This window comes from Cibotium barometz, chromosome 34, assembly GCF_041138505.1.
Source record: "Cibotium barometz isolate CiBa-2024 chromosome 34, ASM4113850v1, whole genome shotgun sequence".
Lineage (NCBI taxonomy): Eukaryota > Viridiplantae > Streptophyta > Polypodiopsida > Cyatheales > Cibotiaceae > Cibotium > Cibotium barometz.
The window spans coordinates 12925955-12953421 of NC_141079.1; the positions used below are offsets into that span (position 1 = coordinate 12925955).

General features: G+C 46.2%; 1 protein-coding gene across 2 annotated transcripts in view; it reads left to right on the plus strand.

Annotated features, from left to right (window-relative positions):
• The window catches only part of LOC147618708 (Ubiquitin system component Cue protein), a 93040-nt gene extending 66773 nt beyond the window's left edge, over positions 1–26267 (plus strand). For both annotated transcript variants that reach the window (XM_086773740.1, XM_086773739.1), the window contains exons 6-9: positions 7424–7489; positions 7572–7669; positions 7752–8179; positions 24565–26267. In XM_086773740.1, the coding sequence (XP_086629866.1) occupies positions 7424–7489; positions 7572–7669; positions 7752–8179; positions 24565–25925 (1953 nt within the window). In that variant the 3' untranslated portion in view covers positions 25926–26267. The remainder of the gene's footprint in view (positions 1–7423; positions 7490–7571; positions 7670–7751; positions 8180–24564) is intronic.
• Positions 26268–27467: the final 1200 nt, after the last annotated feature.

Here is a 27467-nt window from a genome sequence, read left to right on the forward strand (position 1 = left end):
GAAATGCAGGCAGAGAGAGAGAGAGAGAGATGAAATGAAATGAAATGTTATATTAATGTCTTCAAAAGGCCAAAGTGACCTATGAGACCAAAGTTACAACCATATGACATCTGATACACTATCTGGAAAAGAAAAGAAAGGACTGAAGGTAAGTATCTAGCCCTCCAATACATCAATAGGGAGCATCCGGAAGCAGCAACTAGGGAGAGTGGGAAGCTAATGCTACTAGTCGAAATGGGGTACATGAGTACATGGATACATGGATACATGAATATGGGGGAGTACAAAAGTGACAGTGAGTACAACAGTATATGGCTGGAGTGGTAATCATCCTAGGAGCTCTAGCATGGGTCTCTGCCGGATGGCCTGGATATCTGCCATAGTGAGATGCCTGGTCGGACGAGCCCGATGCCTCGCAATGATGCTCTGAATCCTCCGGTGTAGGCACCGTCTCTGATGTAAGGATCCGCGAACCCTCGGGCGTCTGGATCTGCCCAACTGGATAGCTCTCTCAACTAGAGTCCCACGGGGTGCCCATTGTTGGGCTGTCGGCTGTGTCCCCTCCCGGGTAGTCCCTCTAAAGAAGTCAGTAATCTGTCTTTGTGTGGACTCCCTGCCAGTCGGGCGTTTGCTCCTCATAATGGACTCTCTGAGCCTGCGGATCTCGAGGAGATAAAAACCAAAGAATCGCTGATCACAATAGTCCATGACTCTAGCCAGTGGTCCAAATCCTTCTCTGAAAAGGCAATGGTAGCGCTCTCGAATCTCATAATATGTTGTGCAGCGACAGATGTAGTGCTCCTCCGTCTCTGGCTCTATCCAACAAATCTGACATATCTTGTCCCCTGGAGGTATACCTCTAAATCTGCCTGTCTCTATCTCTAACTGATGTGAAGAGGTGCGGATCTGCCCAATGGTGCACCTCAATCCATGAGACAGATGGATATCCATGTAGCTCGGTCTAAGTATAAAGCTATCCTCAGTGGTGCGGAGAAGATGGTCTCTATAGAAAGCCATCTTCGTCCCTAACTCCTGTGAGGGCTCTAGCCATGTCCTCCTAGTGTCCAACTGAATGAGGTCCTGTCTGATGACACTACTAATCTCAGAATGTGTCAAGGTGAGAGAGGGTGCCTCTAGAGAGTACTGGAAGGGTGGAAGTCTGTCTAAGCTGAACCCGTGGAGCTCAAACCAGGATGCTATCTGCGCATACCAACATGAAGTGTCTCCCTCCATGGCTAGCTGATGAGAGGACTCTAAAGCAAGTCGTGCATACCGGTGCCGGGGAAGCTCCCAGGTGCTATGAATGAAGGACACTGATCTGGCAAGAGCCTCTACTACGATCGGTGCTGCTCCCATCTCGGCTCGGATAATCTCGTGGGGTACCGAGGCCTTAGCCCGAATCATCCTGGAGATCATGGACACAAGTGGTCTCTCCATCGATCTCCATCCATCGTATGTGCGTCCTGATCGACTGTGACGATCTAGGCTAGGCCCCCAGATCTGTACTCCATATAGCATAGCCGATGTGACCAACATGTCAAAAAGCCACAGCTTAGTGCGTGGCTCCTGAAACTGTACCTGTGAGCACATCCTCTCTAGACCTCCTAGTGCTGCATATCCTCTAGTCAATCTGGCCTCTGCTGCCCCTCTCATGGAAAATGTGGGCCGAGTGAACACCACTCCAAGATATGTGTATGAGTCAACATACTCCGCTGTCTCCTGCCCATATGTGAAAATAGGCGCTGATCTCCAGACCCACTGAGCTGTAGTGTTAAACACCATAACCTTGGTCTTACCAAGGTTAACTGAGAGCCCACTGTCCTGTGGCACAACCATGTAAAGTATCCAAGTGCCTCTGCATACCCTCTGGTGAGTCTGCTATAAGCACAATATCATCAGCATATAAGAGCAGAGGTATCCAAGTGCCAGCCAACTGGGCTCCTCTGTCCCCTCGTGTCCCAATATAATTAGAGATCTCATCAATGTATAGTCCAAATAGAGTCGGAGAGAGCGGGCAGCCCTGTTTCACCCCTATAGTGGAGTGTACTGGCTGGGAGAGACCCTCTGAAGTCCGCACCTGCCCAACTACTATCTCATAAAGTGCCATAATACCCCAAATGAGCTCACATGGAACCCCCAAGTCTTGCAGCCTACGCATCAATCTAGCTCTGGGCACTGTGTCAAAGGCCTTGCGGAAATCCACAAAGCCACAGTAGATCCTCCTCCCATGTGCTCTGCCCTCCTCAATGATAGCCCTGAGGGTAAAGATATGAAATGATATATGTTCTAAGAGGCCATAATGGCCTATGAGACCAAAACTGAGAGTACATCTGAACTTGGTGTCTCATCAAAGAGAACAACTAAATGAGACTAAAGATTACAATAAACTGATTGTCTTATAGTTATAAGAACAGAATTGTAAGACTCCAAGATCATACTGAGTAGAAAATACTGGTGCGAGAGAGAGAGAGAGAGAGAGAGAGAGAGAGAGATTATGTTGCTGCCTTCTGATCTCTCTTGCAGAGAGCCTCTTCTTGACATAATGATAGTGCACCTCAATGTGCTTAGTGCAAGCATGAAACACTAGGTTCCTTGCAACTGCCAATGCACTCTGATTATCAGTAAAGATACAAGTGGAGGATGGCTGTTGGGCACTTAAATCAATGAAAAGGCGTCTAAACCAAACACACTCAATTGGCACCATAAAAGCTGCTTGTACTCAGCTGCACAGCTCGTAGTGGCTACTGTGGGTTGTTTCTTGGTCAGCCATGATATGTACGAATCACGAAGCCAGAAGCAAGAACCACTAGTGGACACCTTGGTGGTGTCATAACATCCAGTCCAATCGGAATCATTGAAGGCATGTAGATGTTGTGAGGGTTCTGTGGCCTCTATATCACCACCAAAAACCATACAAGGGTAAGATATACAGATACAATAACTGGGGGCTTCCAAATCATCTGCACCAAAGCACCCAACAGCCTCAATGATCTCCCCAGAGCCCTTGTTGATCAAAGCAGGTCCAACCCAACTGTTGTTGTCCCCTTGAAGACGTGGATCCAATCCCTTGCACTACACTGGTCTCCTAGATCAATGAACTTTCATTCTCCTTAAACTCCAGAAAAAACCCCATATTAATAGCTCACTCTTTGACTGCCTTTGATCCTTTACCAGCCGTCTATTCGAGTCCAAACCTGTCCTGTTTTACTGTCATCACAGCAGCAAATCTGTCCTTCCCTTACTAATAATCCATAGAAACTTACCCTTTGTGTTCTTTAGTCTACTTTGATCCAAGATGCAGACCTTCCAGTAAGCTCTTGTATCTCCTACCTGGCTCTGTTACACTCGAGCCAAAAAAATCCCCTGTTCACAGATGATCTCCTTCAAGCGATTCGTACAATTCAGGGACCCAAGTCATGTCAGCAATCCTTGCTCAATCTCTGAGACTCAATAAAACCCAAAACCTGTGCAATAAGATGGTGACTGCTTTAGATCAACACACATACACACACACACACACACAAGCCCAAATTCTGGGTTAACAATCAGTCGCCATCTACTCAAATATTGAATCATCAGATACAAAAGGCCTTAGACATCCAAACTACACTCTGTTATATACAGATTTTACAAAAATTCCTTCCCAATTGAAAACTCAATAGTAAGATGAAAGCTATGACAACTGACACACACCAAACTCTGAACAATTCTATGAAAGCTTGAAGATAGAAGCATCCAATGGTGAATTCCCAGCAAGAAGCCACAAACTCTTAGGTGAGACAAACGTCAATCACCATGGAACCTGAGGAGAAAGCCGTTCCAATAGCTGCACTGTCAAAGGTCTTAAGACAACCCCAATCCCAATTGGCCCCTTACCTGTTCAGTCCAAGCTGCTCTGGTCAAGATGATCAAACCCTTCTTCACCTTCTCCCACAGTCTTTGATCATCTCTGATCTTCCAATTCCACCCTTTCACCTCTATTCCAGCTTGATGATCATCCCAAAGTCCAAGCCTCTCTTCTTGTAAAAAAAACTCGTCATTTTTCCTTCTCTGCTTCTTCCTGTTGAGAATTCACTCCCAAAACTGCCACCTTTTACTCATACTTCTTTTGGGTTCTCCCCAAGGCCTTCTCCAACCAAGAGTAACACCAAAATGAAAATATTGCGCACTTGTGCCTGTTAGTCGACTGCATTTCCAGCTAACGCCCCCCCTAATGCCAAGTGGACTAGTACCCTTAACCCTATGTATGGATATTGGATGTGCATGTCAGTGCATCATCATTATGCACATGATTTACCATGGGACATTTCTAACACTATCCTACATACATTCACACGTCTCCCAGCATCCTCACATCATGAGCATCCCATAATCATCTAAGGCCATCCCCTCTTAGACTTATACTCCCAGTAGACCTTTGTTGCCATATGGGTGTTAGATGCATATGATCATGTATCATCACATGGCATCATCAACCATAGCTCATTCTCATCACTCTCCACATGCACTCATTCATTTTCCATCAAACCCCATGCGATCAAGATTCAAGAACTACCTAGAGCTACTTCTTCTCATAGTCATGCCTACCATGGACTTTTTGCTGGGGCTGTGATTCCTCATGAAAGCATCACCAAAGTGCTCCTCACATATTGCCCCAAGACCAGAGTGGAACACTCTCAAGTGTTCCACCATCTTGTGTACTTCACATAATCCTGATATGATAAGGCCTCAGCCTTAGGGCATTGAATCTATCGGGATGTTGTCTACCATTCAGATCTTGGAGGTGGTAACTTCCATTGGAGAATGCTTGATGTATCACATATAGCCCCTCCCATCTTACCTTGAATTTAGTCCGAAAAGTGTTGTCCAAAGTACTATTATACCTCAAAACCAACATGCCCTCAGTTAAACCCTTGTTCCCCAATCTTTCATTAAACATTTCTATCCTTTTTTTTAACTTGCCTTCTCATACCATTTGACTGCTTCATCTCTGTCTAACAAAAGAGCATGTAGCTTGGCCCGTCCGTTCCTTTCTTGTTCCTCTTGTTCTACACTATGTTGCAGCATAAAGTCCAGAGAAGGTAACATGTCTTTGATAGGTAGCACACAATTCTCCCCATAAACCAAATGAAATGGTATAAACCTTGTTGCATGCTTCTCTGAAATCGCGTAGGCCCATAGTGCTCTGTTCAGATATAGATCCCAGTCTCTAGGATGTTCCTTCACAAGCTTGAATAGCAACCTCTGTAAAACCCCATCGAAGCTCTCTACTAACCCATTGCATTGAGGATGGTAGGGTGTGGTAAACCCGTGTTTGATGTGCAACAACCTGATCCAAAATTGGCTCTAAACTCTTTGCCATCATCTGTCACCAACTCGAAGGGAACCCCAAACCTGCAGCAAATCATCTCATATAGAAACGGACTCACTTGCTTTGCATCTGCTTTACTGGTTGCTCTTGCCTATGACCATCTAGTTAAATAGTCTATTGTAGTGATAATGTAAAGCTTCTAATTCTTGGTTCCTAAAAGAGGTCCCATGACATCTACTCCCCATTTCTCAAATGCCCCATAGCTCATAACATGCTGCATGGGCTCTAGTACCAGCATCCTTTTGTGAAAGGCTTGACATTTTGTACAACTTCTACCTCAGTGGGTGATATCCCTGTTCATACATTGTCATATGAGTTGAGCTCCCAAGATTTTCCTTTTGGTGATATCTACCCCATAGTGTCCTCCACAATCTTCCTCATGACGTGTTGAAACTGTATCTCATCATGGTATAAGACTCTCCTTAAAACCCCATCTGAGCCCTTGTGATACAGCTGGTCAAATTTTTCCTCTAGCACTTGTCCTTGGAGAGTCCCAAGCCTCCTAAGTTTCTGTGCCATGGGCTTCATCCCCTCTTTCAATTTGATCTCATGTATCACACTAGGAGTCCCTCTCATCTGGGTATACTCCTTTGCAAATAACTTTGGATACTTATCGAAGAGAACCTCATATTACTCCTTCTCTTCCATAGTCAAATCCTTATCAACCATCTCCATCAGCTCCTCCTTTGGAACATTGAACCCCTCATCATGCCCATCGACCTATCCTATCAGATTACCAGCTTTACCCTTCTCTCTGACCTCAGCCACCTTAAACCCAGACATATCCATTTGCATCTCCATCAAACTTTGGTCTAAGTCTTCATCATCAGCCACTTCTGTAGACTCTGAAGAGTAGGCATCATAACTTTCAAAAGAAGTAGAACTACCATTTGTATCCACTTCTAGATCCTCTCCAAACTTCATAATCTCCCTTGCTTTTCTTCACTTATGAGAGCCCATGCTTGTGTAAAGGTGCCTAAACACATATTAATGATGACTATTTGGCCTTCCTAGGTGCCCGCACTTATGAGTGTGTGAAACTCTTTACTCATGAGCCCTTTTTATTAGTTGTCTGTCTTCTTGTGAACGTGCACAAGACATTATAAGTGAACATAGAACATAATACCATAAATTGAGTTAAAGGTGCACTTACCACCGGCAATACCATCACTTTAGGGCCCAAATAGGTGTCCTTCGGGGTGGTCCAAGGGACTTTCCTGCCCGGAAAGCTTAAAGGCAATGTCTATGGGCCACGCTAGAGATCCCTTCACAATCCCACATGTCTAGATGTTGCAATCCCGCCATGGGCCCGCCCCACATGCCTGTAGGAGTAATCAAGATAATCACGTCCCACATGATCCCAGAAATTAGGGGTTAATGACATTTGGATGGGAAGTGGGCATTGCCATCACCCTAGAGTAGCAGATTACCTCCCTCATTTTGAGCATTTGGAGGAAGCTTCTTTATTGGAGGTTGACGAGGTTATGCTTGATGATTAAGGTTGGCCTGCCGCATTCTGTTGCAAGAGATAGATGGCAACCCTGCAGATGCCACCTACTAGGTGAGCCGAAGACCTCTATTTGGGTTTTCTCTTGGATTTTTGGAATGGGCTTTGAGAGCATCCAGCCTCGAAAGATTACTCTCTTCTTTGGTTATTTGCTGACAGGAGCCTTGCAGTAGGCTCGTGGTTAGCTACGCTTGGGCCATGGAGGTCTACTTTACGAGGACTGCGTTGTTCTTGCTCGTTAGTCCATACACTTTTTGATCTTAGCCATCCTTCCCTCCGTGGTCGAGGTACCCTAGTGGAACCTCGAGGCCCATGTGAGCCAGCGATGGGAGCTTATCAGCAGCATTGTTGCCTGGAACACCCGACGTTCCGGATGCAGTGAGGCTATCGACAGTTCCATTACCCCGCTGACAGAGATTGTTGGCTCCATTTGGACAGACACCTCAGTAAGAAACTTGAAAGAATTGTTTTTCAGTATATTTCCCAGCATAATGATGATAGCACGCAAAAGATTGACATTTTTTTGGGCATTTATATACTTGCAGATGCAACTGCCAACATTGAATGTAGGGACTTCTGTAGTGTCAAAGCTTCAGCAGGAGCTGCTAGAGGTAAATTATCATCACATCAGAGCACCCTCAACTTTGGACTGTTTTTTGAAAGGTTTCAAATTAATGCGGTTGTTTTTGCCAGGTCCTTGACTATTTGAACGACACAGTAGTTTCACTCCATGCTTTTGTGGGTGCATATCCCGAGGGAGCGATAATCTTGGTTCTAGCTGGAAGCCAAAGGTACCTTTTGTTTTGGTTTTGTATTAAGTTTTATAATCCATTCATATATTGAAACTTGTTATCCTTTTTGTCCTGTTGCCAGTAGTGTAAAAGACCAGATTCTTCCGACTTTAGCGGCCATGCATGATGCTTTGATACCAACCGTGCGTAAAAGCTTTTCTCATCTGCAAGAAAGTGGCACAGCAAATCACATGAAATCCACTGCAGACACACAGTTGAGAAGGCTTAAATTTAGATCGATGGAGCTTGTTTGGGGACTTCTTTGCCCTTCTTACCTCAGGGGAAACAATTCAGCAGACAGTCAGAATGGTACTATAAATGGCTTGCAAAAGGACTTTATTTGCGATCCAGGAGCAAGAGGAGAGGCGCTTGTGCAAGCGTTGTCTGGCATGGTTGAAGAACCTTCTGAGTTTTCCCCAAAAGAGGAGCTTATGAGCAACGGAGTCCTTGTTAGGAATATTGAAAGGAAGTATGGACTTTTGAACAGGGTGAACCAGCTCCGCAAGGAGGGTAACAATCTCTATTTCTGCTATGATTTTCTTTCTTGCAATTTTAGTTTATGTTTTTTAAAAGTTACTTCATAAGGTTCTGTGCATGAATAATATTTGTTTAAATGCTATGTCACTACGGTGGTATAGCTTGCAAGGGTTAAGGTTTTCTTGCTACACCAGCCTGATCATTGTCTTGTACTTGCTCATTGGGATTTTGAACAAAAAAACTTTTCATGTCCTATCACAAACCCTAATCTTCTTATGCGTCTTTCACAATTGGTATCAGAGCAGGTTATAGCAGCATGTGCAGTATGAAAATGCCTGCCAAACAAATTTTTTTGAAGTGTGACAAGAGGGATCATAGACAGGACTCTTTTAGGAAACCTTCCAACGCCATGCAGCTGAGGAGAGCTCTAGTGCAAGTTCAGATTTCTATCATGCATCAATGGCAGTGATTAGCATGCAAATCTGCTTTCTAGATGAGGATGCTTTCATGGTAGCAGCAGCAGGAGAGAAAAAGAAAGAAAACCATTAAGGACTGCATGAGGAAAATTGGCCAATGAAATGAAGATTAGTACAAGTAGTACCGTGAGAAAAGATGCATAAGCATATCCAGAATCATACATGAAAACATCATAAAGGAAAAGGAAACTGTAAACTTACTAGTGTCCTGTGAGAGGAAGGAATCTATCAACTATAGGGTTACATAGTCGTCTCCTGTGGTGAGCCAATAAGGTCAAACAGGGTTCTATTTGCAGCTGGTGGTTCTGCCTAACTTTGATAGGGTGGTCTCTCAGAGCCCCTCCTCTCTGGTTCTTAGTTCTTCAACATGCAATGTGAATGACATGTGGACGCCTAGCCTTGAACTGTGGATGTCCCAAGGTGGGTGTGTCTGGTCTTTCTCTAACTGTGCTCTGGTTGAGAGACTGTTGTAGATCATCATCATTCTCATATCCTCTTTTTGTGTGTATAGCTTGTGTGCATAGGTCTCCCATATGCTAGGATCTATGATGGGGGTAAATGATCTCTTCTCTTCAAGGATGTGCAAAGCATGTGAGCTGTGCGCAGTAAGGAAGAGCTGGTATAAATACAAGTCGCACTTAGCCAACAACACTCACTTCTTTTGACGGGTGATACATGAAGAGAATCTCTCGCAGAGATCCTTGATGTTGTCTTTGCTTGTAGGAGATGGAGTTGTGTGGCTTTGCACTTGAGCCAACTATTTTGAGGTTATAAACCAATGGGGGACTTGGCAGCGAAACAATCAGTGTATGGGAAGCTGGCACCCAACTGCAGGCTGCAGTGCACAGCAGCCGCATAGTACATGCTGCAGCGCACAGCAGCCAAGGCTCGTGTGGCAGCAGCATGGGCAGCCAGCCAGCTAGGAGATGGTGCCCAAGAGTGATCGGCCAGGTCGGACAGGCTGACGGTGCCCGCATACGGGCAGTAGCTCTGCTGGGAGGACAGTAGATCCGGGCTGGCCAGCAGATGGGCATCCACATATGGACGGTCAACCTTTATTACAAGGTTATTTTGGTGGGTCGACCTGATTTATACAGCTGACCAACCCACCACTTGAGAATTGACCCTATAAATAGGACCTAGGTATCCTAGCCCACCCTCCACGATAATCAAAGTGTTCTGCACTGAAGCCTCTTCAACGAGAAGTACAAAGGCAATTTGAAGAGCAAGGAGAAGGATCTGCACCATGTTTGTGTAAGACCAGCAGGGTATTGCAGCGCACAGCAGCCAAGGCTCGTGTGGCAGCGCCGCAGCAGCATGGGCAGCCAGCCAGCTAGGAGATGGTGCCTATTGGCATATATGATATCAGTAGTGCCACATGTGAACATGGGCTAACCATGGGCACTTTTTCCCTTTGGGTTTTTCCCCTTGGAGATCTGGTGTGAAAGGACACCTCATTTTTTTTAACTAGGAAAAAGATCCTTCTATTAGTTAATAAAAAACAGCCATGAAGGGCTAGATACAACCACGAAGGGCTAGATGCAAAGTCACCTCCATACACGGGGCGGAGAACACATAATCAAAAAGTGGAGAAAGATGCACTTCTACTCCAGCTGGCCACTCTATTAGGAGAAGGCTATCTCATACAGGGGGAGGTGGGGAGGTGGTCTATAATACCAAGCGGGATCACCACCTCTATCGGTGAGAAAAGGGCCAGGCCGCCAGAGCCTCAAGAAAACTTCCTGCCACTTCCACAAGTGGTCAAAACCACCCTGCAACTTCCCCCACTGATTGCGGAGGGTATGGATGATGTTGAGCCAAATGCTCCTAATGGACACCGGAGGCGGTGTGGGTACCCTCCATCGCTTTGGTGCATCTAGCTCGCTATATGTGCAAAGCTGCAATGCTACTGCAAATCTCCCATTTTTGACATGAGCCTGGTCTCCAGTGGTCAGTTGTCAAATCCCCATGGATCTCCTCGTAGAACGCCCCTAAAACATGACTCGAAACCTACAAAACAAAGCCAAATAACGTGAAGGGGAGTGTAGGCTTGACTCACCACCCAACCTTGACAGCCGTGGCAAAAGCCATAAGTCTTGGCTGTCCCCACCGAGCCATGAGCTGAGCTAACTAGCAAGACGCACCGACCAGTCTTTGCTCCATGACATCCCATACCGCCAAGGAGCTACCGTCGCAGGCCTCGAGACTATTGCCGGCCTGAGCTGCATGAAGTAGGTGCACGTCTGCACTAGATCGAGGCTCCTGACCATAGAGCTCTCACAAAGACTCGCGAGACTCTATGAACAATTCACTAACCTTGGCCACCCTTTTATAGGCTCTTGGTCGGTCACCGGGAATCCACACTTGGGTGCCCACCTGTCCATATTTGGGTGCCCGCTTGTCAATCTATCCCTAGCCCAGTCCGTCAATCAGCTTGCCTAGCTCCAAGCTTGTGCGTGTAGCACACGGTAGATACACTCTGTGCACATAACATACTCCCCTTACTCTAAGAGCTCACTCTTGAGCTCTCTAAAAACTTAGGATAGTCTTTTGAAGGGTAGTCAATGTCTCCCATGTAGCGTCCTCCTCAACACGATCCTTCCACTTGATCTTGTGTTCCGTGAGTAGCGTATTCCACAACGGTCTTTCATGAAATCCAAGAATCTTTTCCGGTTCGTGTGGAACAAATGTCATATCCTCGACATCTATGATTTCTTTAGGAGTAACTAATTGGTCTGTTCCACCCAGTACTTTCTTAAGTCTACTGACATGAAATACAGGATGAACGAAATTTCACATGAGAAGGCAAGTCCAGCTCATATGTAACTAAACCAATCCGGCGTGTAACCCGAAATGGTCCACAGTATCTAGGGCAGCAAAACAGCTCTCATTTTTGCTGTAATTTCTGGTCTTTTGCTGAAAACCCTAATTTCAGCCTTCCTTTCTCAAGTTGAACCATAGGGGAAGCTTTCCCAGGGTTCCCTTCATCCTCTTGAAGACTTTTGTCGCGAAGGATTGCGGCAAATCAAAGATATCAACACTTCTAAAGCTTCCAACGCGAAGGCTTCTGCTTGCAACAACTTCTATGAAGACTGGTAAGCTAATTGGACAATGTGTTGTCATTACTTATTCAGTAGAAGGGCAGGACTCCTTGTTTAGCCACCCTGTGTAGTATTTCTCTTGTCCTATGTGCTCTTGAAGATGTTGCTACCTTGCTTGGTAGAACATAGAGCCAATGGTAGAGAATATGGGCACTGAAGTCAGACTGGGCATCAAGGTAGCTCCTTGGTGATCTACATCGACATACCATTGTTTTCTAAATGCTGAATTTCATATGCATTGGCATGGAGGATTTGGCAATGGATGCCCGTGAAGCTATGTATTGAATTTCTCCAATAGTAATACAAATTTACTCAAGGGAGGGATCGGCCGTTTCGGCTCATTGTGTGTCTCTTGTCAATTCAGCAATTTACTTCTTGTATATGAGCAAGTGTCCTTCAAATCTTAGTGTATTTAAGTGTATTGATTAGCATTGTGTTCAACCAAGGTAGACCTCCTACAAAAACTGCTGGTCTCACCAAGGCCTGCATCCAAGGTGCACGTGGCAGAGCTTGAAATAAAATCCAGTCTCGCCTATATCTTCTCTATCCTGCTGTGCAGATCTCGGGGTCTTGTATAAGGCAGTCCGAAATCCTAGTGCTCGCGTGCATGTGGTGCCTCCAGGGGTCCTCTAAGGACAAAATAACCAGAGCGTGATTAGAAAAAGCCAAGATGCCGATCATGCCCCCACGGTTGCATGCTCCTCCTATCAGGCCGCTAGAAGCACAGGCTCCCAGGATTGCGCCCAAATGTTGGGAGATGCCAAGGATCCTATCCCTTGAGTGCCAGGATCAACTCCTCCCATGCAGAGTACTCTGCGCCTGAGATTGTAGTTGTGCCTCCTGGGAGTCAGTCCTTCGTTGCCTCAATCATGTTAAAAGTCTCCACCCATGCACCAAAAGTCAGCCTGAGGAAGGGCCTGACGGACAATGCTCCAGAAGATGGATCTACCTGCTACGGCGCTCGGGGCATAAACATTGAGGAAGCTCACTCAATCGTCTCCAACCATAATGGTAATCCGCTGTGCTCACCCCCAAAGACTATGACACCTGAGCGTGTCACTGCTGCTGGCAAGAGCTCCTCACTGACAGAAATACAAACTCCTTGTGTCCCTGAGGGGCCGAAAGAGGGAGACCAAAATGTGTGTCTTCTGCCTTGGAAAATCCTCCCGCAGCCCCTCAGAGAGGTGGTGCTTCTGGAGGAAAAAAATGTGGATGGGTCCCCCAACTATAGCTTTGTGAAGCTCTCCTCTGAGCACGCCTCGCCTCTGAAAGCATTGAGGCCCCCCTAAAACCCTGAATGTTCCATGAGGCTATTCGCATATCAATCTCTGTGGGAGGCGAAACTATCAGAATTGCCCTCCACTCGAAGAGTCTTGGGCATGGGTTTAGATGGGAAATAATCACAATCAGTCCTGGGGTGAAGGCGCGCCAAGTTTGTGCGGATCTTGAATGGGAGATACTGTCTCCTCAAAACTGTCCCTTCTACTGGAAGACATTGGAAGAAACTATAATCCACTGGCAGCCCCAAGATCCTAGGGGGCCCACCTTGGGATTGTGGCGGGAGAGTCCTCACCGGGGAAGCAGTGATGGTCATCTCTACCGGCTCTGAGAATCAATGAATCAAGTGGCAGACGGAGCTCGTCGGCTGTCTCCGCTCCGGGTCGGGTGTTGTTGGAGGGCAACAGGAGTGCTTTGGAGAGGCAGAGGGAGGGGGAAGTGCGGGCTCAAAGAAAGAGGACGGGGCAGAGGGGACTGCATGGGAAGAGTTGGAGGTGAGGATGGAGGAGGGGGGGTGGGGGGGCGGAGAGGAGGGAGATGGGAGATGGGAGCAGCTGGGAGTGATCCATTGGAGAGGGAGGGTGTTGGGAGGGTCTCGCCGGGGGTTCAGTGGGGCCAGCTGGCATCGCCGGAAACTAAGAACCAGAGGAGGAATCTCGGTGAGGAAGTGGCCGCCAAACCGGAGCGGTAGAGGGACCCTCACAGTGACAGGAGGGGGCCCATTGCCGACGGGTGGGTGCTACGAAATGGTTCTCTAACAGAATCGAATCCTCCTTATACTCTGCTAGAATAGCGCGCGTGTGGCGGCGACGGCGCTTAGTTCGGGTAGTCGGCCGATGGCCCTGGCGCAAGTCAACGGTCTGCCACTCTCCGGCAGCAGAGTCGTCCACGGTCGGGTCTTGGCTGCCTAAGGACCTACCTCTCTCTCTACCCCATGGTGAGGCTTTGAACAGGGATTGCCCGCCCTGGGGGGGGGGGGGGTGCGCCGAGGAGGGCAAGCTCTGGCAAGGTGTCCCATCTGCCTACAAATGAAACATTGGTCGGGAAGGCCTGAGTACTCCACTTGCTGAATGATGGGGTCTCCCTGAAGGCAAGGAATAGATATGACATGGGGCATTGTCTCTGGTGAGGCAATACAGATGCGAAGGGATGGAATCCCGGCTGCCCATTCGAGGGACGAAGTGGTAGTGGGCACTGGGTGGGGATTCCATCACTCTCCCAATGGCTCCATTGATCACCGGGAGAAGAGGAAGGTATTCCTACTTGGGGCCTGAGAAGCATACTGCCACAAGAAAGCTTGAAACGCCAACAAGAGGATTGGATGCAACAACGCTTGGCTGCATGACTCGATTTGACGTTGCTGGCAAGTCGAACTCAACTTGGTAGTAGCAACGCCCCAGAGGATGAATGTCTGTGATCTTTGCAGTCCCACCAAGGTGGCTAGCTTGAAGAAGATCTCCGAGTTGTCCGGCGCTTTTTTTTTTGGGGGGGGGGGTGTAGAGCGAACAACGTTGGTGGCGAGCCAGGGGCGTGGGCGGCGAGGGGGGAGAGGGAGGCGGAAGGCGGATAGCGGGAGGAGGCTACACAACAGAGATAGGGGAGGGGGGGTGGCGCATGCGAAAGAGATGTGATGAAGGGGAGGAGGCACAAACAGAAAACATAGAGCAATGGGGGGCATGGAGCTCAAGCTCGTGTGTCCGTACCGTTGACAATTGAAAGGACACCTTTTATTTTAGTTATAATATGATATTATGGAGTTGACCTTCTAACTCCACACGTTCCGATGCAATCCGGGGGTAGGTAGAGGGAACAACGTTGGTGGCGAGCCAGGGGAGCGGAAGGCGGATAGCGGGAGGAGGCGGCACACCAGAGATAGGGGGGGGGGTTGTGCAAGCAAAAGAGATGTGATGAAGGGGAGGAGATGCAAACAGAAAACGTAGAGCGATGGGGGGATGGAGCTCAAGCTCGTGTGTCCGTACCATTGACAAATGAAAGGACACCTTTTATTTTAGTTATAATATGATATTATGGAGTTAACCTTCCAACTCCACACATTCCAATGCAATCCTCTCTTTGCATCTCTCATCGTCTTGTGTGTGCCTTCTTGGTGTGCCTTCTTTTGTGTGTGTGTGTGCGCGCGCGCGCGCTGGTGTGCCAAACCTAGTTCAGCTACTACTCCCCTCCTGGGCCAACAATGGTATCAGAGGTGCTTCCCCTCGGCAATAGCTTGCGTGCGTGTTCCTTCCGGCATGCCTGACTCCGTTAGCTGCACTTTTCGTCTGCTAATCCGATCCTTGTGTGCCTTGTTCCAATGACTATGCGCGCCTCCTGTCCCCTCCCGGACTGCCACCTTCCGCCTGCAACCACCCATCCTAGCCTCCACAGGCAGCGGGGCTAGTGCGCAAAGGACTACCTCTACCTCGCTAGTCAGCGGTGCTCGCACCACAGTGGGTGACCCTCCGCCCACTTTGTGGCTTACATGGCTTTCCACGGGATTTCGAATGTTTTGGGCCCCTTCCATTTGATGCTTTCGCCGTCCAGTTTCGGCAGAGCCCCCATTTGATAGGTCGCCGTCTAGTTCCGGCAGAGCTCCCGTTCGACAGGCTGCCGTCTAGTTCCGACAGAGCCCCCGTCCGACGGGCCGCCTTCTTGCTGCCCTTGCCTGTTGTTGTGCCCGCTCTAGTTCCTGGTTGCTGTCCCTATTCGCCGACATCGTACCAGTGCCCGTCACCATCTTCTTCGCCTCAGATGCCTCCTTGTTTGTTTGCCATCCATCGCCTCGGTCACGTGCCTGCTTGACAACTGCCTCTCCACTACGGCCTTGCTTTTGACAGCCAGTCTCTCCAGTGGGCCAATAGTTGTATCAGGTATTTTTTGGATTTCATTTTGGGGCTTTTGTGTGGATCATTGCAAAATTTCAGGTGCAAGCAGCAGTTTAGAGCAAGATTTGGTGTAGGGTTTAGTGAAAATTGGGGATTTTTGAGATTCATGCTTAATTGCATGATTCAAGGCAAATAGCATAATTTCATGCACGAAACTGTAGAATTTTTGCTTAATTGCAAAAATTGAAGCTTCAGGCTTTCCAAAAATTTGGGGATTTTCATTTTAGAAATTGGTGCTTAATTGCACAATTGCAGCTACAAGGTACACAAGGATTTGGGACTTTTGCAATTTATGTGCAATTGGCACAAATTTGAGCCCTACGGTGCATTAAAAATTTGGGGCTTTCCATTCTACAAGCCTTGATTGGATGTTTATGCAGTGATTGTGCAGAGATTTGCATTGCTTGTGTTGTCAGGACACTCCAAACATTTACTGCAACCTTGTATTGAGGCAAAAAGTTTGCTCAGGAATCTGTGATTGCGTGGCACAGCACTCCGGTGCATTGATTTTTTGCATGCAGGTGCTCTTTATACCATACTTGGTTGCAAGTGTTTGCATATCTCTTGGTAAAGAGATTTCAGCATTATGGTTGTGAATACAATCTATATGTTCGGGGTTTTGTCCGAAGAGGATAAATTGGATGGCGGTAACTACTCCCTTTGGAGTTTCATGGTCCGAAACCTTCTTGTGGCCAAAGGCATATGTACACTGTGGAGACATAGCACCTAACACACCTGGCCGTGGTGCTCAACAAGTTGCAGGACCTACTCCTCCCTCACAGGAGTAGAAGAGTTTGGATACTCCTGATGCCCAAGCGATGGCTTTGATTGCTTTGTCAGTAAAGCGATCAATCATACTGCATATCAGGTCTTGGAGGAGCTCACGGTGAGCTTGGGATGTACTTTAAATCATGTATCAAGCAATGAATGGGGCCAAGGTTGCGTACCTCAAGAAGGAACTTGAGAACTTGGGCATGAATGATGGTGACAGTATGGCTGATTATCTTACGAAGATCCAGGATCTTCAGGAGTAGTCGCTCAATATTGATGAGGTCATTCTTAAAAAGGAGCTCGTTTCCAGGACACTATCATTAGTACCAGAAACCTACTTGAACTTCCACACATCACTCACTCTATCTATGCGGGGGAACTCGGAACCATTCTTGTTTGAAGAGTTGGTTGGCTTGTTACTATAGGAGGAGCAGAATTGGAAGAACAAATGTTTCGTCATGCGTGGCAATGATGGGGCTTTTGTTATCCAAGGCAAGGGCAAGGGAAAAGCCAAAAGCAATTTTCAACCAAAGGCTCATTTGGGACAGCTTCACAAAAGGCTAAAAAGGGTAAATGTCACTACTGCAAAAAGCCGGGTCACTATTTGAATGAGTACAGAAAGCGGCTTACAAAGGAGAAGAAAAAGGAAAGTGGCATGGTTGTAGATTCTTCTTCATCACCTGCAGTGAAAGATGATGCATTAGTAAATCTTGTGCAGGATGAGTGGACTTTTCTTACTTGCAATTATGATGCATCATTAGAGCATATGTCTCTCAGTGTCAATGAAAGACACGACACATGGTACTTTGACAGTGGTGCTTCTAAACACATTACCTCACAGAGGAATTTTTTTAAGAAGCCATAGAAGAATTTGTTTAAGAAGCTTATGGTTGTCCCTTGAAGGCAAATGGGTAACATGAGGTACGGTCCATTTAAAAAAATACTTTAAAAAAAACGAGGACTGTGGTACGACGAATCTCGGCAATGACCTCTCTCATAAAGTGAGTGAGGAGCCTCATAGTAGCCCCCTCCATGTTTGTCATGCGTAAAACCCTATACAAGGGAGTAATCGCAATGAGTCCTGGCGCCAAAACTCCTCTCTCAAGCATAGCCGTTGAATGGCTCTTGCCTTATCGACACGCGAAGGTATCTCACCTTGTATCCATTCCTGCCACTCCGGCGAAACCACTGTTACTTGGAGCTTAGGCACATCATAAAGGCGCTCTAGAAGAAGCCACATGTAGGCAAAGCACGTTGAGGAGGGCTTCTTCATCTCCAAGTGGCCATGATGGTGGAAGATAGCGAGGGCCTTGACTTTTTGACTGAAAAACAATGACAATATGAGTGGCTTGTGTCACCACAGTCGTCACCCACTCTAACTTGCCAATGTTCTCCATAAGCAAGTCAAGGCAGTGAGAAGCACAAGGAGTCCATACTATGGACATAAACTCCGCCTCAAGAAAGCGGCCCATCTTGCGGCAATTGGACGCATTAGCCGCCGTAACCACTTGAACCACATTTTCAGGGCCAACCTACAAGAATGATGGATGTATGAAATTTGAATGAGAATATGGAAAATAAATGAGACTTGAAAGTTGAGTAAAAGACAAAGGCTAAACTTAAAGCTTCAAACTCAAAAATTTAAATTGTATCTAACCTCAATTATGGCTTGTTGAATGTGGCGATAGATGAAATTGCCGAGGTTTTCTTCCCGGCCTTTCCGGCATCCACGGCCCGCAAGAAGTAAATGCCGAGAGGGCAGGATACTAGAATGTTGAGGATGCCCCTCTTCTTTCTAGAGAGAATGGAACACCCATACTTCACCCATCGCGCTCGGACGGGCTTGAGGGTCTTGTTGATTCTCTCCTTTTCTTCATCAAGTGCCTTCGTGCACATGTCGTTGTAGGTGGTACCATGCCAAGGACCATGGCATGGTCCTACTTCGACAATGGCGCTCACCATCCTTTGCCATTGAGGAGTTTTAAGGACATGAAATGCGAGATTGCACTCAATGACCATGCGTGTAATCTCCACATTTGTCTCTTGTTGCTTTGCACGGACCCAAGAGAGAGAAGTCACATTCGCTCCAATGATGCCTCCAAGAGTGGCTTGCCTCTTGTGTGGAACCTCAAACTCACTCGGTCTCTTTGATGAGGAGTTGGAGTTGGTCAAGGGAGAGAAGGATGAGGAGGATGTATCCTTTGCCAACGGGATGATTTTGTCTTGAGTGGTGGCAACGGCGAAGGAGACTCTTCCACTATTACTTGCTTTGCTAAGCAAGGAGTACTTCTTCACAATGCCATTGGAAATCTCTTGAGGGATTATCTTGCAAGGTGCAATTTGCTCCCTCATCTTGGAGAGATGTGCAAGAAGCCTAGTGGCACTACTAGTGTAGGCCTTGCCACAATACTTGCAAGTCCACTTCCATGCCCCCGACTTCCCCTCGTTCTTCTCATGGGTAATGGCATGAAAAGTAAAGGCTTCATGCTTTTCTCTCATGGTGAAAGAGGAGAGAGGGAGGGAGAGGCTTGAGGAAGAGGTAGAGACTTGAGGAAGAGAGAGAGGCTTGGAAGTTGAGGAAGAGGGAGATACTTGAGAGAGCCTAGAGGGGAGAGAGGCTTGAGCCTAGAAGGAGAGCGCAAGGGAGAGGATAGACTTGAGCAATGAGCACTTATGAGGGGAGGGTTGAGCAATGTGCACTTGTGAGAATGGGGTTGGGGGAGGGGCTATTATATAGATAATAGGTTGAGGCTCAAGCAAAGCCCAAAGGCAACCAAAGGCAAGGCTTAAGCAAAAGCTAAAGCCCCAAGAAACGGCTCTCCAAACGTTCAGAAAACGGTCAACAAACGGCGAAAAGAACAGTGAAAAAATGGGAAAGAAAAACAGTCAACTGAGACAACCATACCGTACTCTTATCTCCAGGGCGGTGCGTGAACTGGATGCCACTATGCATGGATGGAAAGTGCATCAATTGGATAGCATGGTATACTGGGGTATTGGCCAACTATATGCTACTCATGTTGTCACGATAAATTACAATTTTCCTATCCACGGGCTCATCTTTATCACCAAGTAGCTTTTGAAACCAAGCTACCTCACAAGCAACCATAGCAGTATCCCTGTACTCTGCCTCTATACTCGAGAAGGCAACTGTTGGCTGCTTCTTATTGCTCCAACTCACAGCAGCACTCCTAAATGAAAACATAAAACCACTGGTAGATCTCTTGTCTACAACACTACTAGCCCAATCAGCATCTATGTATCCATGTAGTTGTATCTTTGTACTGTGGACTGCATAAATTGACTCACAAGTCCAACAACATAGCTCAAGTCTAGCCTAGTAACGATCATGTAGATCAAGCTACTCATTATGCGCCTATATGTAGTGGGGTCCTCCAAACGCTTACCTGTATCTGTTGAAAGCTTTGTGTTCTGCTCCAATGGCAATGAAATAGGCTTATAGCCTGTCATACCATACTTGGACAATATGTCCAAGCCATACTTTCTCTGCAATAACAAAATGCCATGAGGTGATCCCACCACCTCTATGTCCAAGAAATGCCGCAGCTCACCCAAATCCTTCATCTCAAACTTCTACTACAAAAGCCTTCTAACATCATGTATGTCAGCATTACTATCACCAGTGATAATCAAGTCATCCTCATAGATGACTAATAGCGTGATTCCTCTATCTTTATTTTTCACATAAAGTGAAAAATTTGCATTGGATATCTGAAATCCAATGGTACCAAGATACTCCTCGATCTTGTTTGACCATGCTCTAGATGCCTGCTTCAAGCCATACAAGGCTTTGCGTAACCTGCACATAAAATCTGGGTGTGCATCACTCTCATAACCTAGTGGCTGCATCATGTATACTTCTTCTTGCAAGAAGGCATTCTTTACATCCATCTAATGTAAAGACCAACCCTTTGTTATAGCCATAGCAATGACAGCTCTCATGGTTACCATTCTTGCAACTGGGCTAAATGTCTCTTCATAGTCAATGCCATAAGTCTATGCATAGCCCTTGGCAACCAATCTTGCCTTATACTTACTCATTGAATCATCAGCGATATGCTTGACCTTATAGCCAAGCAGTGGGCTGCCTTATATACTTATGCAACACACGCTCGGATATTCAGTATGGGGTTTCCTGGTGTAGCAAATTTATGCACAGCGCAGATACAAAGCATTGGTAAGGAGTGAAACGGATCTTTTGCTTTCTTCAAGGTTCCTTGGATCTTGCTTTGGTATATCCCGGAGCGGGCAACTTGCAGTTACATCCTTATAGTGATTCAAATTTCAAACTGGAATGGTGACTATAATACACGGCAATCCACTAGTGGGAATCATTCATGCATATCATGGTTGAGCAAAAAGCAACCCACTGTTGCCACATCTACTTGTGAGGCTAAGCACATGGCAGCTTTTACAGCCACAGTAGATTGTGTATGGCTAAGGAGATTGATGGTTGATCTTCGTGAGTGTCAATAGACACCCACTTCCATACTCACTGACAGTCAGAGTGCTATAGCCATGGCATGGTTTCATGCACGCACTAAGCACACTTAGATTCATTATCATTTTGTCAGAGAGAGAGGATACATGCAGGCGAGATCACATTATCTTACTGCTCTACACAGGACAATGTTGCAGATGTGTTCACGAAGGCGTTGCCTCAAGAGAAGTTTGAAGCTTTCCGCAGAGCTTTGGGTTTACTCTCCTTACACAGAGTGATCTACCACCCACCTTGTACAGGTTCACATTACCACTACAAGGGGGATTTATTGGCATATATGATATAAGTAGTACCACATGTGAACATGGGCTAACCAAGGGCACTTTTTCCCTTTGGGTTTTTCCCCTTGGAGATCTAATGTGAAAGGATACCTTCTATTTTAGTTGTATTATGATATTATGGAGTTGACCTAACTCCGCACGTTCCAGTGCAATCTTCTGTTTGCATCTCTCATCATCTTGTGTGTGCCTTCTTCTCTCTGTGTGTGTGTGTGTGTGTGTGTGTGTGTACTATTGTGCCAAACCCTAGTTCAGCTGCAGCTCCCCTTCTAATTTATTGCTTGCCACATGTGAACATGGGCAACCCAAGGGCACTTTTTTCCTTTGGGTTTTCCCCCTTGGAGATCTAGTGTGAAAGGACACCTATTTTAGTTGTATTATGATATTATGGAGTTGACATTCTAACTCCACACATTCCAATGCAATCTTCTCTTTGCATCTCTCATCATCTTGTGTGTGCCTTCTTCTCTGTGTGTGTGCTGCTGTGCCAAACCCTAGCTCAGCTGCAGCTCCCCATGGGCCAACAGTGCCCAAGAGTGATCGGCCAGGTCAGACAGGCTGACAGGCAGCATACGGGCAGTAACTCTGCTGGGAGGACAGCAGATCTGGGCTGGCCAGCAGATGGGCATCCACATATGGACGGTTGACCTTTATTACAAGGTTATTTTGGTGGGTCGACCTGAATTATACAGCTGACCAAGCCACCACTTGAGAATTGGCCCTATAAATAATCAAAGTGTTCTGCACTGAAGCCTCTTCAACGAGCAGTCCAAAGGCGATTTGAAGAGCAGGGAGAAGCATCTGCAACCAGTGTTTGCGTAAGACCAGCAGGGTATTGTAACCTGGCTTTAGATTAGAGTTCAGTTAACCATTTTTTCTTCTGAACAATTGGTTGTACATTTATTTGTCGTATATAATACAAGATTTAAGTTAGGTTACTTGTGTGTGAATATGTTTGCAAGTCTTCCATTGCAAACGTCTCTTTGTTAGTACTTTCATAGCACTAGTAGTCTTACAGTTGGTATCAGAGCCTAGGGCGAGTAGAATGTCCCTTGCATTTTGATTGTGTTGGTTGCATGACTAGGGGTAGAGCCCGTAGCTCCGGGAGAGCACACCCAAGGTTGGGTACAGATTAGATTTATGTTAGTTTGACCCAGATATTAGCAAAATTTTCTTTTCAACCATCCCGTCACCGTGTATGTTGTGTGCCTGCTTACGGAGGAGTCTAAAGATTCAGGGTAGCATAGTAGGGTTTGGGAAAAGTTAATTTTGGATATCTTTTCTAAGTTAAATTTTCAGCTTTGCTCATCATAACACAAAAGCAATAGTGGCCGTGTTTTCTAGCATGATGTCAGAGCACACATGGAAGCCACGGAAGCCTGCATGGCAGCCCACATGCAGGAGTTTGTGTGATCAGCGAGGATTGTAGCCTCAAGGGACATAATAGGCAGCCAGCCGCACAGGGGCAGGAATTGTGACAACCCATGAACTGTTGAGACCACATTGGGTAAGCAAAGTTTTAGTGGGGGGTGACTCAGGAAGCATTTCAATCCAAGCAATTGGTTGGTGCACAATATAGTTTTTGCCAGCTTTGCTTGTTCCTACACTGGTTTTGGTAACTCCGGAGGACATGTCAGTGGTTGTGTCTTCACCACGTGAGAATGTATCAGTGTCTCATCTTTGGAAGTCTTTACACTGAATGTGGCTTTCCACTATTCTAAAACTGAAGTTGGTAAGGACCAGGCAGCCATATATACTTCCACGTATCACACAGTTCATCTTCTTGAGTATGCAACAGGTCTCCATAGGAAGGACCAAGTTGCAGAGACCACATTGGAGTTGGGAGATGTTGGTCTGAGCATATGAGGCCAAGGACCTGAGGTCGGATACAGGCTTGAATGGAAATGCTTCAATGCTTGCTAGGGTTCCTTGATATAGAAGGATTCTCATCAGGGGTCCACACTTTTGGAGCAGGCATGAGATCAGTGGCTAATTCATCTCATGGAAGAGATTAGTCAATGGTATTTTTTGGAGTTTTGTTTTCGAGTGTTGGTGCGGATGAGGCGAGGACAGAATTTCTTTCGCCTCTGAATCAGCTTAAGTGGAGCCCTTGCCACCAAATCTGTCAGAAACCTGCTGGCTCATCTATATAAAGCTCATGAAGCGTGGGGGAGAGGACAGGCTTGCTTTACCCCAATGGGCCCCACACTGACTGTGAAAGTCCCTGCTCTATGCCGTGCTTTGTGCATGACTTGCTAATATAGTGTGATTGTGACTTAACACCTCATCTTCTACTCCTAACTGCATCAATCATCCAATCAGTTTGGCTTGTGGAACCCCTTGCAAAAATCCACAAAGCAGCAATATAACTATCTCCTCAATGCTTGGTTTCCTCAGTCATGGCCTGAGGCGGGAGGATGTACCCTACCTGCCCCATGATTTGGACCATTTGTCTCTCTACCCTGTCATTAAGATGTGCCTCACTGGTGATCTAATTAACTTGGTAGTTTTGTGGGTGCATGGAATCCCCTTGTGAATAGTTATAATGGTGTTTGGAGCTGCGGTTGTGCAACCCTAGGTAAACAACTCCAACTGCAGGCCTTCATGATCTTTTGCCCTGCCATTCTTGAGTTTCTAAATAGTTTGAATCACTGACTTTGTGGTGAAAAGAGTAGATGTGGTGGGCCAGGAGGGATGTACTAATGTTTGCAAGAGGCCAAAATGGCATATGACACATTTGGGTAACATACCAGATTGTGGACTTCCCATGATACCTTCTCTGCGTGCTTATTAGAGACTTTTTTCAGACTAGCTCCAAGGCTGCCTTCTAGAGTAAGGATAGATCCTAGGCTGAAAAGCAAGCATCCATCTACCGTGAGATAGAGAGAGGCAGGCTTATTGCTTAAAGTTATGAATAGAGAGTATATGGTTTTATCTAGGAAGTAACCCCTTACACATGCACACAAGCTAGGTCTCTAGTGATGATAGGTGTGGGGAGTATTTGCCATGGTTCGACCATTCTGCCTTTCTGTTTGCACAGTCTTTTAACCACCTAGTATTCTGTTTGTATAGGTTTTACTTTCAACCCTAACATCTTTAATTGCTCGCAGGCTTGATTGCCCTGGATAGCGCCCAGTATGATTATGTTGAAGCAATTATTGGCCACACGATTTCTGCCATCTCATCTCCAATGCCAAGCAATTCTGTTTTTCTTCCAACTAGTCCTCAAATGCCAGAAGTTGATGTTTTGTATGAATCAAAGATCAGTCATATCAAGGACATCCTCCCCGACTATGGTAACGGGTTTATTGCAGCCTGTCTTGAAGCTTATGATAACAATCCAGAGGAAGTTATCCAAAGGATTCTAGAAGGTACTCTCCATCCCAGTCTTCAATGCCTAGACACGACTCTGGAAGCTAGACCTGGTGTCCTAACTGCCACTGTGTCAGTGAAAGATAAAGGCAAGGGGAAGGTTGATGAGGTACTTTCACAGAAGAAAGGAAGCGCAAACACTCTTACAGAAAGAGAAATGAGGAGGCATGGGAATGCATCCGGTTCAGCTGAATGGCATGATGATGCAGAGGGCCTAGTGCAGAGGCTTTCTTCATCAATGTCAGCAAGTAGCTCTAGTGCTAATGAGGATTGCAGCAGGCTGTCTTCTAAAAGCTCCAATGCGGAGTCTGCTAAAAATTTGAGAGGGCGGTTTGTACGCAAGGAGAAAGGGGAGGAGAATGCCGCAGCTCTGCTTAATGATCATGATGCAGAAGATGCTCTTCGCACAGCTGCCTATGCTGCCCAGTACGAGGATGAGTATGATGACTCTTTTGATGACCTTGGCACACACATTGCTGATGGAGTTGAAGAGACAGAGATTCTTGTTGATCTGGCTAGGTCGAAATCGTTACTGGGAGCTGCGGTGGACTCTGAACAGAGTAACAAGATGTCTACTGGAGGCAAAAGTGATAGGCTCAGTAAGGGAACATGGCCTGTGAGCAATAGTGGCACTCGTGAAACAATGGCCACATCTGCAAGAGAATCTAGCAGTAGATCCACTGACACGCAAAGAAACGCACAACTGCAGCCAGCCAGAGGCAGGGGGAGGGGCAGACGGGATGAGCCAAGGGGGCAGTTTTTTTTGAAGGATGGGAAGAACTATAGCTACAAAGTTGCTGGCTCAGTAGCAGTCTCTAGTGTAGAGGAGGCTGAGGCACTAAAGAGAGTAGAAGAGGAGGCAAATCATGGACTGGGACACGGTGGCAATGTGCCAGTTTTTAAAGAGCAAACTGCAGATGGTAAAAGTTTAACGGGAAACGATCCTCACACTAGTTCAAGATCTATGCATGGTGACTTGTCAGGGCGTGGGGGGGCACCACATAACCGTGGAAGGGGTGGTCCCAGGAAGGAGTATGACCACCATCACAGGAAAGACCGTGCCATGAAAAAGCACTTTGCAGGCATTGGGGGGCTGTAATCGATGGTTTACTATTCCCAAGCATGAGAAGATTCTGTGCGCGCCACGTCTGGTTGAAATTCAAACTTGCCTCCATGGAGGTCATTGCGATTTTTTGACCTTTTGAACAAAAATGTATGTGCCTAAAGCTGCAGAATCACATTCAATTTTTCAAGTGGACACAATCTCTATTAACGGGATTTTATGGCTTTTAATTTACGCTGCCATCTGTATTGGATGGTCGCACTACAATTAGAGTTTCAGCTCATGATGCTAAGCCTGCAGTGAATATTTTGGTGATTCTTTAACAGGACAGGAATCCCCGAGTAAAATAAAACTTGTGCAATCGTGATTGTCTGCGAATGTGATCAAGAGTAGGTGGGTGCATGTGCGCAGTGTGTGCACAAGCATTTGTTAAAGGGTTCTACCTTGGCAGGCGATAGGTTTTTACAGGTGACAAGTTTTAAAGGATTGATAGCGATTGTTCAATTAATGGCATTTGCAGAGTTAATGTGTATAGACCTAGATGATTTGCTCACATGAAATTGTACAAGACACTGCAATCCTTCTCTATAAGTTATTTCCATCTGCAATGTGTTGTGTTTGCATGTAGTATATTATCAGACTTTAGATCATGTGTAATATCTATTTACCAAATGGTGTGATATTTTTACTTGAGGCAACATTCCTGTGTTGCAATCTAAAATCCCATAAAGGCCTTAATTAAGTGCTCTGTGTTCAAGGGCCTGGGGAAGCCACATCCTCTCCATGCCATCTAAAAGTCGATCACAAGCACTGTGGTTTCATTCATTAAGTGCCTTGTATGAAGCTATTGCAATGACTTTGGAAAAAGTCTGGGCAGTAGAAATGTGCTACCTTTCTTAGTTTATTTAGGTGCTGTGTTTTGTTAGACATGCAATTTTTAGAAACGTAGAGCAAGGAGCATGTGAAATAACTTGGCAGGATTTTTGAGTCTTCAGTAATGAGATCTTGGCAGGATTTTTGAGTCTTCAGTAATGAGATAAATTAAGACATGGCATTTACTACTGTGGGTACCCACACTAGAAAGTATGGGGTTCAGAGAGAGTTTTGTAGTCTCTTTGGTGGTGCAAGAGGGAGGGACCATGGGAAGGCTCTATGCACTGAGCTTTAGGGATATAAATTTAAATTTATACACTTAATGTCCATGATGCATAGAGGGCGGATTTCTAGAGAAGGCCAACATAGGGAGACCCCTCTCTGGCTAACCAAGGACCATTCCTGGACTAAGGGACAGATACACCTGGGCTCAAGGCTGATGAAGATAGGTGGAAACCGTGGGGAAACCCTTGAATGCTGGGTCGTTTCAGCTGATGGGTCATATTCTGTTTGTGGCTGCATGCTCATTGTACTTAGCCAACATGTAGAGTATGAATGCTTTGATAAATCATGTCAAGATGTCTTAGCTTGGACGGGCAATATCACTTCCACATTAAAATCTTCCCCAAAACTCAGCTAGTCAAGCATTCCAATTTCTCTTGGGAAGCTTCTTCTCCAAAGCTGGCCTCACAAATTTGGTGGTGT